The sequence below is a fragment of the Trichoplax adhaerens genome, genomic scaffold, assembly GCF_000150275.1.
Source record: "Trichoplax adhaerens TRIADscaffold_10 genomic scaffold, whole genome shotgun sequence".
Taxonomy (NCBI): Eukaryota; Metazoa; Placozoa; class Uniplacotomia; order Trichoplacea; family Trichoplacidae; genus Trichoplax; species Trichoplax adhaerens.
The window spans coordinates 1,092,884-1,105,094 of NW_002060952.1; the positions used below are offsets into that span (position 1 = coordinate 1,092,884).

Consider the following 12,211-nt stretch of genomic DNA (forward strand, 5'->3'; position numbering starts at 1 on the left):
CAATATACAAGCGACCATTTAAACACATAGAGGTAAAGAGAACAAGTTATAAAATAATCAACAAATATAGACTCTTCCAATTTCTTCCCATGTTCAAGTTGAATTGACGTTGGATATGGATTAGCGAGTACTGTATACAGTATGGCGAGAGTTGATCAAACAAGGTCGATTTATAACAAACGTGCAAACATGATCAGAGAAACCAGTTTACAATAGTGAACAAATGTTGGGGCTTGCTTACTGTAGGTCTTTGAAGTACTGAAAGCCAAAACCAGATTTAAAACAGGGACTGCTAATTAATTAATTAATTAAAGGTCCTTTCATTAAAACTAGTACAGTGCGCCAACACTGTACTGTCCATACTGTACGTCTCTCTTGTTAGCAGTGATTCCTAATAATACAGTAGTATTACACCGGTACTCCACAGGTTGACCTTAATCATGCCTGAAGTCCCGTTGACGCACGTGAGCTAAACTCCCTAGAGGATACGGAGGGTCTCTGGAGACCTACAGTACAGTGTACTGCACACTACAGTACTGTACTGTACTGTACAGTACTGTATAATTTCGTTCCGTAACCTATGTTTTATTTATTTATTTATTTGTTTTGGGGGTTTTCTAAGCTACCTTGTACCGTACGGTCGTAAAGGCTCATACTAAAGCAGTATGCGGAACTGTACTGTACACTGTATCACCATCCTGTACAAACTAGACCGTACACGCTACTGTACTGTACAGTCTGTACTGTATTTAAATGGTAAAATTAGTCTACTGTACAGTACAGTGTACAGTATGTACTGTATCGTAAACACAAAAATGAGGGCAGTGTACACTGTACAGTACAGTACAGTACAATACAGTACAGTAATTTTACTGTTTACACTGTACACCGTACAGTGCAGTATGTACAGTACTGTACTGTAAGTGCATTGTACTGTACCGTAAAGTATTGTAATGAGTGATATATAAAGATCGCTTGGGGTGGGTGCGTGTCTATTTCTCGAATTTGCAACGCCTTCGGAAGCGTCTATACTCCAACTTGCTCGGTTGTACTGCTATACGTAAGAAATTTCCATCGAAATGAACACATCTCGTAATAGTGACCTTGGGACTTTCCTTTTCACTTCGGAATCAGTTGGAGAAGGCCATCCAGGTATCCTGACAAAAATGAATTTATCTCTCACAACGCTGCCAATATTCCATGCCAGCACTCTCACTCATTAGAAAGGATATGTTTTTGTTGTAGTCAATGGAGTAGCGTCTGCCATGCGGCTGTATCCACGTATCCACCTACCTGTAGTGGCTACACTTCGCTCATTAGTTAGTTTATAGTTTACGTTAACTCCTTGCCTTTTTTTCAAGTAAATTCATCGCTCTACTATACTGTACATGTCATCGATGACGATGGCATTTGGCCTTTTGCATAATTAAGTTATATATAAACATATGAATTATTTTTTTTTGGCGTGACGTGGCTAGACGTGGCAGCAAAATTCATTTCAGCGTCAAGTTAACCATCACAATTTTTACTGTACTGTACTGTACAGTATGTTGGAAATGATACTTTATCTGAAAATAGCAATAAAATATTAATAGTATTTACACATTAAGCATGGATAAAAAAACTAGGCTGTACTTCCGCGTGCAATATTAGAATGCACTCTTTACAATGATTACAACTATGGATACATTATCGAAATGTAATATTGAGCAGAGAATCTCTATCGGCATTTGCCGTCAGAGAAGACAAACTGTGAGTTTAAAAAAATTTAGACTACACTTGACTGCTGCATCATGTTAGGCCTAGTCAGGCCACCGTAAGGTACAGTTTCTGTGTTGTACGGTAATTTGAAGTACAGCTTATATTTATATGGTGTAGTTACACCCTGTTTACGGTAATGCTTCTGTTTGACTAATTTTTAAGTTTTCTTCTCTGCGCATAGATAAAATCTGCGATCAAATATCAGATGCTGTTTTGGACGCCCATCTTGCGCAGGATCCAGATGCTAAAGTAGCCTGCGGTTAGTTCGGTTATTATTACCGAAACAGTAATTGATAGTTCCACATGCTTCTATCCGAGTAGTGCAATATACTGTACAATGCATTAACTTCTTTGCAATTAGTGTTCAATAGTAGGGCGTGTTTCCCAAACCAGTACTTAATGAGTTATCGGATGATATCAACAAATTTTTGACTCGGTAGTAATATGCATACTGTAGTCCTGTATTTATGATATGGCAATCATATGTTGTAGACTGATAGAGTGTAAAAGATGTGTATATGCAGTAGTATAGAAACTTCAGCTTACACAGTACGTTTATTATTATTGACAGTACTGTACAATAGAAGATATTGTCGTTTATAGTTCGTTAGGAGAAGGCAGTTGTAGCTTTTGTGCTAAATCTAGGTAACAGATATGCAGTTCAATTACAGAAGTACAGTATACTGTAAACGCATGATGTTGTAATTATTTGATGCAATGGATGGATTAGTGTCCATTGCTTGGGAACCGTAGCTTTTTCGTCTTGATTTGGATACGTTCATATTAAAATCACAGGATACTCTTGTAAGAGTATAGCGTTTGATTGAATAAGCCTAAGGCCAAGGAGGCCATATTGAAAGGCTTATTTAATCTAATGCTGGGCAAGTCTTTGTTGAGGTATCGCCTCTTTAATGCATTGTTTATAATATATTATTATATTCGTATAGTGCATTGCAGTCCTGTATACAGTAATGTGGTGGAGCAGCTCTTTGTAATGATTTATTGACACTGTTATTCCAGTTCCCAGTTCATTAATTACCGGATGACCTTAAAGGGTTGACAAATGTATAACCGGTTCTGCAGTCTGTGAGCTCAGTGTAAACAGTAATTTGAACTTCCTTTTATTATTGTACGATGCTGTTTATTACTGTACTGCATTTGTAATGAGCATACGGTAAGCACGGAACAGTAAACTGTGCAGTGTGCACTACAGTCAGTGCTCACTAGTAAAAAAATAGTTCGAGCTACGATGGTGCAACTGTACTAATATCATGTAGATGTAAACTTGTCCATGATAGAGAATTGGTAATTTTATTACTATTTCAAAAATGACGTACTGCAGTAGTCAACTGAGCTAGTAAAGACACTATTGCAAAATGTTATTCTCTACATCAGCTTAGAATTAATCAAAGAGGACTGGCTTACGTTTTATAATAGTTCTAATTAATACACTAATCAAATATTGCAATAGCGTGCTAGGTCCGAGTACGGTATTGACACACGGTCACACAAGCATCTCATGCAACAGTATCCAATGTAGTGTGTATACACTATCACAGTACGTTACCGTTGTCTTAACAACTTTTCTCCTATTGAAGGGACTTTTTCTTGTTCTCAACAAACACGTGATCGACGAGTACGCATTACGCAATCATAGGGGAGATGAAAGAAAGAACTCTTTACCTGTACAGTACAATATAGCATACGTACTACAGTACTTTACATCGTGTCATACAGTACACCACGGACTACTAGAAGATTACTGTAATGTACAGTACTGTACTGTGGTCAATTTCTACTATATTGTACAGTAAAATACGTACAACCAGTAGTTTCTACTATCCAGTACAGTACTGTAGCACTTCTAGTTGTGCATGCGTAGTACTGTACTGCACCCTACAGTGTATAGAACGTACAACCAGTCGTTTCTATTGTACTGTACACTGTACAGTACTGTGTTGGTACTGTCACTACCATTCTCATCGTGGCATACTGGACACTACTACAGTACGCTTAGCACAGTACCGTTCTGCAGTCAAAATTCTCGCGACAACAACTTGCCATTTTGTATATAATAATGTTGGTGATCTCACCAATCATGTCTATGGTGTAAAAACAGGGATGTTGCATTAGTAGACTGGCTTTTTGGACCAACAATGTCAGCGTCTGTAATTACTGTACTTATTCAAAGTAAGAATAAAGGCTGACTCTATTAAGTTAAGGTAAATGAAGAAGCGATCACTTCTTCCCCACAGTACTGACCCTTCATTGCCTCCAGGCATAGCATAGAAGTGGTACATGCAAGTATGCTTTATTGCGTCATATTCTGGTAGCTCATGACTACTGACTACTTCGAGACGAGTGTTTTAATTTAAATTCATTAATGCAAGTAAATATGCGATAGCATGAGCAATGAACACAGCGATCTACTGTGCCCAGTATAAGGGATGACTTGATAATCATGATCAGGAACGTAGTGCTGTTGTACGTCAGATTACATGTTAACCTGTGTCAACATGATAGTAAGAACACATGTGCAATAATGGCGTTGATAGCTTAATTAAGATTGTATGGCCAAATATTTTACAGTAACTAAAATCGTAACAATACCGTAATGTTAATACTATTGTATGTTATGAATATATGCAGAAACCGTTACTAAAACTGGCTTGGTAATGGTCTGTGGTGAGATTACTTCTAAAGCTGTAGTAGATTACCAGAGAGTCATCCGGAGTACAATTGAGAAAATTGGATATGACGATTCTGCAAAAGGTTCGTACGTAGTACAGTATCAAACTACTAATACTGCTTGTTGAAGAAATGATTATTAGATGATAGGATCAATACCTTTTTACAAGTTTATTAGGATTGCAAATTTATTCAAGTAATCAATTGTATTTTTAGGCTTCGATCACAAAACCTGTAACGTTTTGGTGGCTCTAGAAGAGCAGAGCCCAGAGATTGCCAAGTCTGTGCATTTGAATAAAAGTCCAGAAGAAATTGGTGCCGGTGATCAGGTACCGCACTGTATAGAACCCATCATCACAATTGTTATAATTTCACTTTTGGATAAAGTCTTTGAAGGTTTATTACCTTTCTTTTAAAAGTGCAGCAAGCAACTTGCAAGAAGATTTGTGTCTCATATGCTTTTATATCTTTAAAAGGGAATGATGTTCGGCTATGCTACCGATGAGGCAGAAGAATGCATGCCTTTGACTTGTGTTTTAGCTCACCAGTTGAATCAAAAGATGGCAGAGTTGAGACGTAATGGAGTCGCTTCTTGGCTACGTCCTGATTCTAAAACCCAGGTAATACTGATCGCAGTAAAAGTAGATATTTTGCTATGTTGATGTTTTATACTAATTGTAATATTAGCAAATAGTCAACCTTTTTTTCAAGAATGGATGTCTGTCTAATTTACATCTGACTTAGGTTACTATTGAATATCGGGATGAGAATGGGGCTTGCATTCCATTACGCGTTCATACTGTTGTCGTTTCCGTACAACATTCCGAATCGATGTCTGAAAGAATGGACGATCTGAAGAAATTGATTATGGAAAAAGTTATCAAAGTAAGTATATACATAAAATAATAACTATTGATTAAGTATTATAATAGAATAACGCCTTAATATTCCACATTATCACGATACTCTTAGGCAGTAATACCTGCAAAATATATAACGGATGAGACCATCTATCATATCATGCCTTCTGGCCAGTTTGTGATTGGTGGCCCTCAGGTAAATCGTTTATCCTCAAACTAATTCTTCAGTTACAAGCAATAAAATTGAATATCGATTTTTAAAAACTAGACAATACCTCATTCTTCAAGAGACATAATATTTTATGAATTTTTATCATGAATTTTAGGGAGATGCCGGTTTAACAGGACGTAAAATTATTGTTGACACCTACGGCGGTTGGGGAGCCCACGGTGGAGGAGCTTTTTCTGGCAAAGATTCTTCAAAGGTTGATAGATCGGCTGCTTATGCTGCGCGTTGGATAGCTAAATCTTTAGTTCATGCCAAACTATGCAAGAGAGCACTCATTCAGGTTAGTGATTTGTGACTGATTTGATGCTATAAATTTTGTGTACAGTTCAAAATTTTACGATAGCGATTAGCACTAATAATATTCATGTATAACTGTTAATGCAATTTTTCTAGATATCATATGCTATTGGCGTTGCCGAACCACTATCTGTTGCAGTTTGGCACTATGGTACAAGCAAGAAGACTACTGCAGAGTTGTTAGAAATTATTCACAAGAATTTCGATTTGCGGCCAGGCTGCATCGTACGGTATGTGCCAATTTTTTTTTATTTGTACATGTACGTATATTATAAATTCTAAGGAGGCTCTTTGGTATATTACTTCATTTTTAATCGAAAATGGAACTGTTATAATTTTTGTATTTAGTTAATTAATGCACTATATCGGAATGCCTATTTTAATTAATTAATAAATTTCTATTTACTGAGATGTTGTATAGGCATTGAGGAGGTGCGCTATGTACAATACTCGTATTAATAGGGTACTTTGACGATAACTAATTTTATTATTCGCTTGTGATTTAATATTATCACAGTGACCTCGGATTGAAGAATCCAATATTCCAAGAGACCGCCAGCTATGGTCATTTCGGCAGGAATAAATTTCCATGGGAGAAGCCAAAACAACTAAATCTTTAAAGTTTCTTTCAAACGTGCAAGCATCCAAGTATCGATAAACAAGCCCTAGCTAGTACTTGGTGCTTTGTGTGGCCCATGTTTTTACTCATCTCGAGCTTTCGTATTGCACATTAAATAATCACTAGATAGCAATTAAGAGCAATGTGAAGTTAGTTACGCATTGGTAATTTTTATAATATATTCCTCTTTTGCTGAGACGTTTTTTGTAGATAAGATGAGCCTGTCAGCTGGCAGTTTGTCTTTGAAAGAATAAAATATACTACACGACTTATTTACTATTAAATGAAATTTCTGCTGGCTTAAAAAGTTTTAATGAACAGTACTACATTCGAAATCTTACTTCTGAGCCCCATGATCCTATGCGCTACAGGATGGCTCAGAATGCCTTCCGGATCGGTAACGTCTTTCGTTATCGATAACTTTCAAAGTACAGATTTGTTACAGTGTATGACACTGTAATATTGAGATTAGAGTAGAAATGTCTATGTTAGGATAATTCTATTGGTTTACCCTTACTTAGTGAGTTTCTAGTTTAGATATGTGGTGTTTTAATATAGCCTTAGCTTTCATGGCAGTGATATGCATACATGCAGCATACTGAAATTAGTAGTTAAATTAGGGAATCGAGAATAATCTTCTTACAATTTAAACCCCTGTGATTGTAACTTACTTATCGTAGATTATCGTGGAAATATTCCGTGATAGAACATATTGTAATTTGACTGTGTTGTATTAGTCATTAGATGTCTATGTTCGTAAATACAGCGTCTTCATTAGGTAGCAGTAGGTAAAATTAGCTTCTGATGCATTAGAAGGTTTCAACGTTATTACTAACCAGGATCTCTAAACTATTGTAAAAGAGTATGTATATGCGGCATATCGTATAATAAAGTTCGTTCTTAAGGTTAGTGTTTAACGTAAAATACGATGCGTCTAAGTCTTTGTGTAGTCTACTAGTATAGAAAAAGTGTTCCTAATAAAGTAGATATTGCTCCTTGATACGTGGTTTAGGGAATCGACTTATTGATAGTACATTACGTTATCTTGTTGCAAAGCTATTTCATAACAAGATTATTAATAGTATAGTGGCATAAATTTTTACACTCAGGTAATCACGCTTTCGATGTTACAAGACCAATACCAAGTAATAGTGTTAGCTTAGTGTAAAGACACTGCTAATAGCGAAGTTGCGGGGCTATAATGGGTTGAATAATTATTACAATGAATACGTCATAGCAGAATTTTTGTATCCAAGATAACGCGATCGATAGGTTACTAAAAAAGTGCTTTGCAAGCACAAGTACGGATGACGTACTATTACCGTTAGATTATCAATTTAATTTTTAAATCGTCTTCAAAGATGTTAGGATCATATCTTACATAATAAAAATCATATCAATTCTATGCAAAGTTGATTATGAATTGAAGACAAAGTACTGTAAGGATAACGATTAGAATACAGAGGCAGAAAACCCAAAGGTTCTAACATACATAAATCTACAGTGATCAATGTGGCTCAAAGCAAAAAGCGAAATTTGATACAACTACTCAAGTAGCTAACATATCAATGAGCTATTTCTGCATTCTGAGATGAAATCAAAACTTTTTATATATTTTTGGAACAATTGCACAGCACAAAATGGATTCATTGATATATCAAAGTTAATAAATTATGTGAGTGTCTTAATCAGAATAGGCGTAAAACAGTAATTCGTTTTGTGATCAATTCACTGTCGCGAAATACGTGCACAAGGAATACAGAGTAATCTATAGCGTAAATTATCCTTGATGCCAGATACGTCCTCCAAACCGAGTTGTGCAAATTTTAGTTTACTTTATCGTAGATTTTTGAAAATATGTACTACTAGTCTTTATAATGCTGATTTGATAGTACGAAAATTATAATACAGAATGCTAACTGTTAATACTACTCCATCTTTAGCCAAGATGTTCAAAGAGTTTAAAATTTACTTCATTACAAACTTGAATTAATTTCCCTTTGCTGCGTCTCTTGTAATTAGCTTATCAATCAAATCTTGCAGCGGCGCTAATTCTCGACGATCAACCAAACTGAATTCTTGTACGAAATAGACAAAATGCTTGAATGAAGTATTTAAATGTGCTTCTTCGCCAAGACCCATGATTTGATTAAAATGATTGTAATATATATGAGCATACACTCGGAATAATCGCTTTAAAATAGTTTTGGCAACCATGATGAAATTCTTAGGAAAAGGAACTCCTACAAAATAAATGATGTCATCGCTAATTAGATAAGTTAAATTATACAGTACAATATTGATGATTTACTTTATGCGCCATTATGATTTCATAAGTTCATGTTAAAGTTAATCTGTAACATTTTCAGTATATCAATTGCTATTAATGCTACTTTTGGGTTTTTGGGTTCAAAATGATTCGGTTGATACTATTTCAATTGATGTAAAGGAAGGGACTTGATTGGTAATTAAAACGCAAAATACTAAATCGCAATTACGGAATCCTTATTCATATAACACTAACCAATTTTGGAAGGAAATATAACTTCATCATCCATTTGCTCTTGTACCCAGGACATAAGGTAGTCAATGTAACGAGGAGCTGAACATTTGATTGGTTTTTTTATCTGTTGTCCGTCTGCCCAGTGATATTCATATCTATTCAAATTGTAAAGTTGGTATTTCATTGAACAGCTAGCTAGTTTCTAGTGTCTCCAATTCGATTAGTCTTAGTTTCAGTAAAATTGATCATAAAGTGGCTCTTCAAACTGTAAGCTTCACTTAACGCTTGCTGCTGAATACTCACTTTGGCCCAGCTGACATTACTGGACAGGTAATTTCGGTGCAGAATTCGGTAATTGTTCCGTAAAGCATGTTGATTTGATTAAAAAAGTCAACAGCTGCAATATGAAGAAGAATGAGAAGGGGATGAGGAACCTTCTTAGCGTAAGCGAAGGCTACTATGCAGTACTACACGTATTCACTAATGCTATAACACATCGTATAAGGGAATTATTTTAAATCATTACAAATACGTCGTATATTCTTTGAAATGGTACTACAGTATAAGCGATTAGTGCGTCCATAGCTAGTGGCGATATATGTTTCAACATGCTTCGTAAAATTACCGAATGACAATAAATACTTAGATACGGCATTAAATGTCAATTATTGATATCTAGTAAGAACGTCATCATGGAAAGCAGTAAAATTGCGGCAAAAATTCGATTTGATTACAAAGGCTAGATAGAAAGATTCTGCAAATAGTTAATGGTCAGGTATTTAATTTAAAATACTCACTATTTACAGCTACCCACTCGTTCAAATCTTCACCTTCCGGTAAAACCACGGCCAATCGAAGATTTCCACTGCCAAGGGTAGCAGCAGCATGCTTCATTAGGTCATGCTGATGAGTTCCTTCTGGAATATTTTTCTTGGGTTTGAATGTCTTGGTGGCTCTGCTATTGCTATTGAAGAAATCGAAGTACTTGTTATATGATGATTTACAAGGATTGACCTAAAATACATGTGTAATGTGATTTATTCACGTATACTGTACTAGTCTGATCAGTAAATCCACATCAATTAAACTAAGACATTGAAAGTATGCAAGTGTCATGTTTTTATGTTTAAGCTGGTGGCGCAGTCAGGTGCATAATAACATTGAAATATAGTGCAAGGAGTAAAGTCTACGTCTGTTCATCTTATGGTGATTTAAACATAGCTTCGATGACCAATTAGCGAGTGTTCCTCGGTATATCAACTCGTGCTTTATGTAGAACCGAGCCAACCACAGTTTATACAGTAATTAGAATTAGTCAAAGGTTTTGGTGTTGGAATCTAGTCGTACATTCCATCTAGTTATCAGGTAAGATACGCGTATACTGTACTCAGCACAGCTACAGCCATAGACTACTTCTTCTTTTAGTCGTCCGTGGTACAGCGGAATGATATCGGTAAATTGCTAAAACTGGCTGGGGTGTAAAGCCGTGTACGAGTTGTAAAATAATGATCTCATTTTAACTGTAAACTGAAATAATAATAAGACCAAGTATGAGTATCAAGTGCCATCTCTCAAAGTCATTCGTTGTTTCGTTTTACTCAATACAGTACCACTGCATAATCTTCCTGCTTTTACTGTCAAGACGGGCTTTGATAATAGAATATATATATATATATAGACTTTTAGAAAAAATGGCATCAGAGTACTGAGGACAGAGTAACATTTACAGCTCATGCATTTTTCAGAAATGCGTGCACATCAACAACTATAGTCAGAATGATCGAAGACTAAGAAATTAATAGGGAATAATTCAGTTAATGACGTCTTTGCAGTACAGTACAACTATACCCATGGCAATGGATGATTTTTATCCCATGCCCTTTTATAACCGATGATTAGTCTGGTATGTTACGGTAATCGCTATCCCTGCTGTACTGTATGATTACGTTCGCGGCAGAGTGATGAAAATACAGTCAAACATTTGTAATTTGAATGCAAATAAAGTGGATTTGTAGCTATCAGCACTATACTACAGTACATGTTTTTTTGATTGGTTAATAAATTATTCATTGCTGAGTAGACTGATCATCAATTTGGGACCTTCTCGAATTGCTACTTTGTAATTCATTTTTGATTGAATGATCTACTATACAGTACAGTATATGCAGTGGTACAGAGCAAGACCGAGGTTCGCCATTTGGCATACTGCAGGGATCGCTACTGTAGGAGGGGACGGGTAGTCAAAATAAAGTTCAATTCAATAAAGCTATACATTGTACAATTGTTACACAATGTAGTAAAAGTCCAGTTAAGGTACATTATTTTCTTCCCTGTTGCAATTTTGTCCGATTTGGCTCTGGCTACTAGTACTAGATAATTTTGAAGCAAGTTATTGACAAGGACAGGTGTAAATGTTATTTCTATATCCACATACAGTACTGTACCATAACAAGGCTAAAGATAGATTGTAGTATCTTTCTATAGATGAATGCCATCAACCAAGACGAAAACAACTTTTAATGTTAAGACTGAACAATCAAGCGTTAGTCGCTAGACCAATGTTTTGATGCTTTCATGCTTTCTTGCAACGAAAGGCATCTATGTAGAGATGAAAACATCACAAGTGCGATACCGTTTCTAACTATGTCATTGTAAGTGTATGGTAATCTATCAAAGATATTGAAAATTGAAAAAAATTGATGCAAGTTTATCCAAATTGTTTCAACAGCAGGAGTTGTAACCGGTACATGGTTGTTTAATTAAGTTTACGTCTGTGAACATTAGCTAGAGTTGAATGATATTGAGCCCATAACAAAATCCAAGTTCAACGCATGCACTATGTTAAGTATGATTATAAATTACCGTCTTTTACTTACAATAAAAACGACATTATTGGCTTTTAATTGCAATGAAAAAAGTTCTTTTACGGATAATGATTGAGATGTTGGTGTTAGTCCGCTCAGTGCAAAATGATGTTGGAAAGCGTCGTTGAAGTTGGCGACGCCAAAGTGTCAAGCGTGTCAACTCTACTATACTGGGTGTCTACTCCACACTGGTATGCAGTACACAGGGGAATAATGGAGGTTGCACTTTCAACATAGAAACACACGTCAAGAGTCCTTTACACTAACAAATGGACTGCATTAACTCACTACCAATGACTAATCGATTGCAATGAATCAATCACAAGTAATGGAAGCAACGAAGGCAATAAAGTACTAGATTGCTAGAAAGAATGATGCAGAGCTGGCAGA

General features: G+C 35.8%; 2 protein-coding genes across 2 annotated transcripts; one reads left to right on the top strand and one right to left on the bottom strand.

Annotated features, from left to right (window-relative positions):
- Nucleotides 1–1,079: 1,079 nt before the first annotated feature.
- TRIADDRAFT_64181 (expressed hypothetical protein) lies at nt 1,080–6,455 on the top strand (the record flags this gene model as incomplete). Its single annotated transcript, XM_002115237.1, has 10 exons — nt 1,080–1,152; nt 1,943–2,020; nt 4,411–4,533; nt 4,666–4,778; nt 4,926–5,069; nt 5,194–5,334; nt 5,422–5,505; nt 5,636–5,818; nt 5,932–6,065; nt 6,353–6,455. The coding sequence occupies 10 exons, from the start codon at nt 1,080–1,082 to the stop codon at nt 6,453–6,455; spliced, it is 1,176 nt and encodes a 391-aa protein (XP_002115273.1).
- A 1,988-nt stretch (nt 6,456–8,443) lies between these two features.
- On the bottom strand, nt 8,444–10,073 carry TRIADDRAFT_59290 (uncharacterized protein; the record flags this gene model as incomplete). The annotated part of the gene is made up of 5 exons (XM_002115364.1): nt 8,444–8,697; nt 8,979–9,112; nt 9,261–9,354; nt 9,755–9,971; nt 10,014–10,073. The coding sequence occupies 5 exons, from the start codon at nt 10,071–10,073 to the stop codon at nt 8,444–8,446; spliced, it is 759 nt and encodes a 252-aa protein (XP_002115400.1).
- Between the last annotated feature and the right edge of the window lie 2,138 nt (nt 10,074–12,211).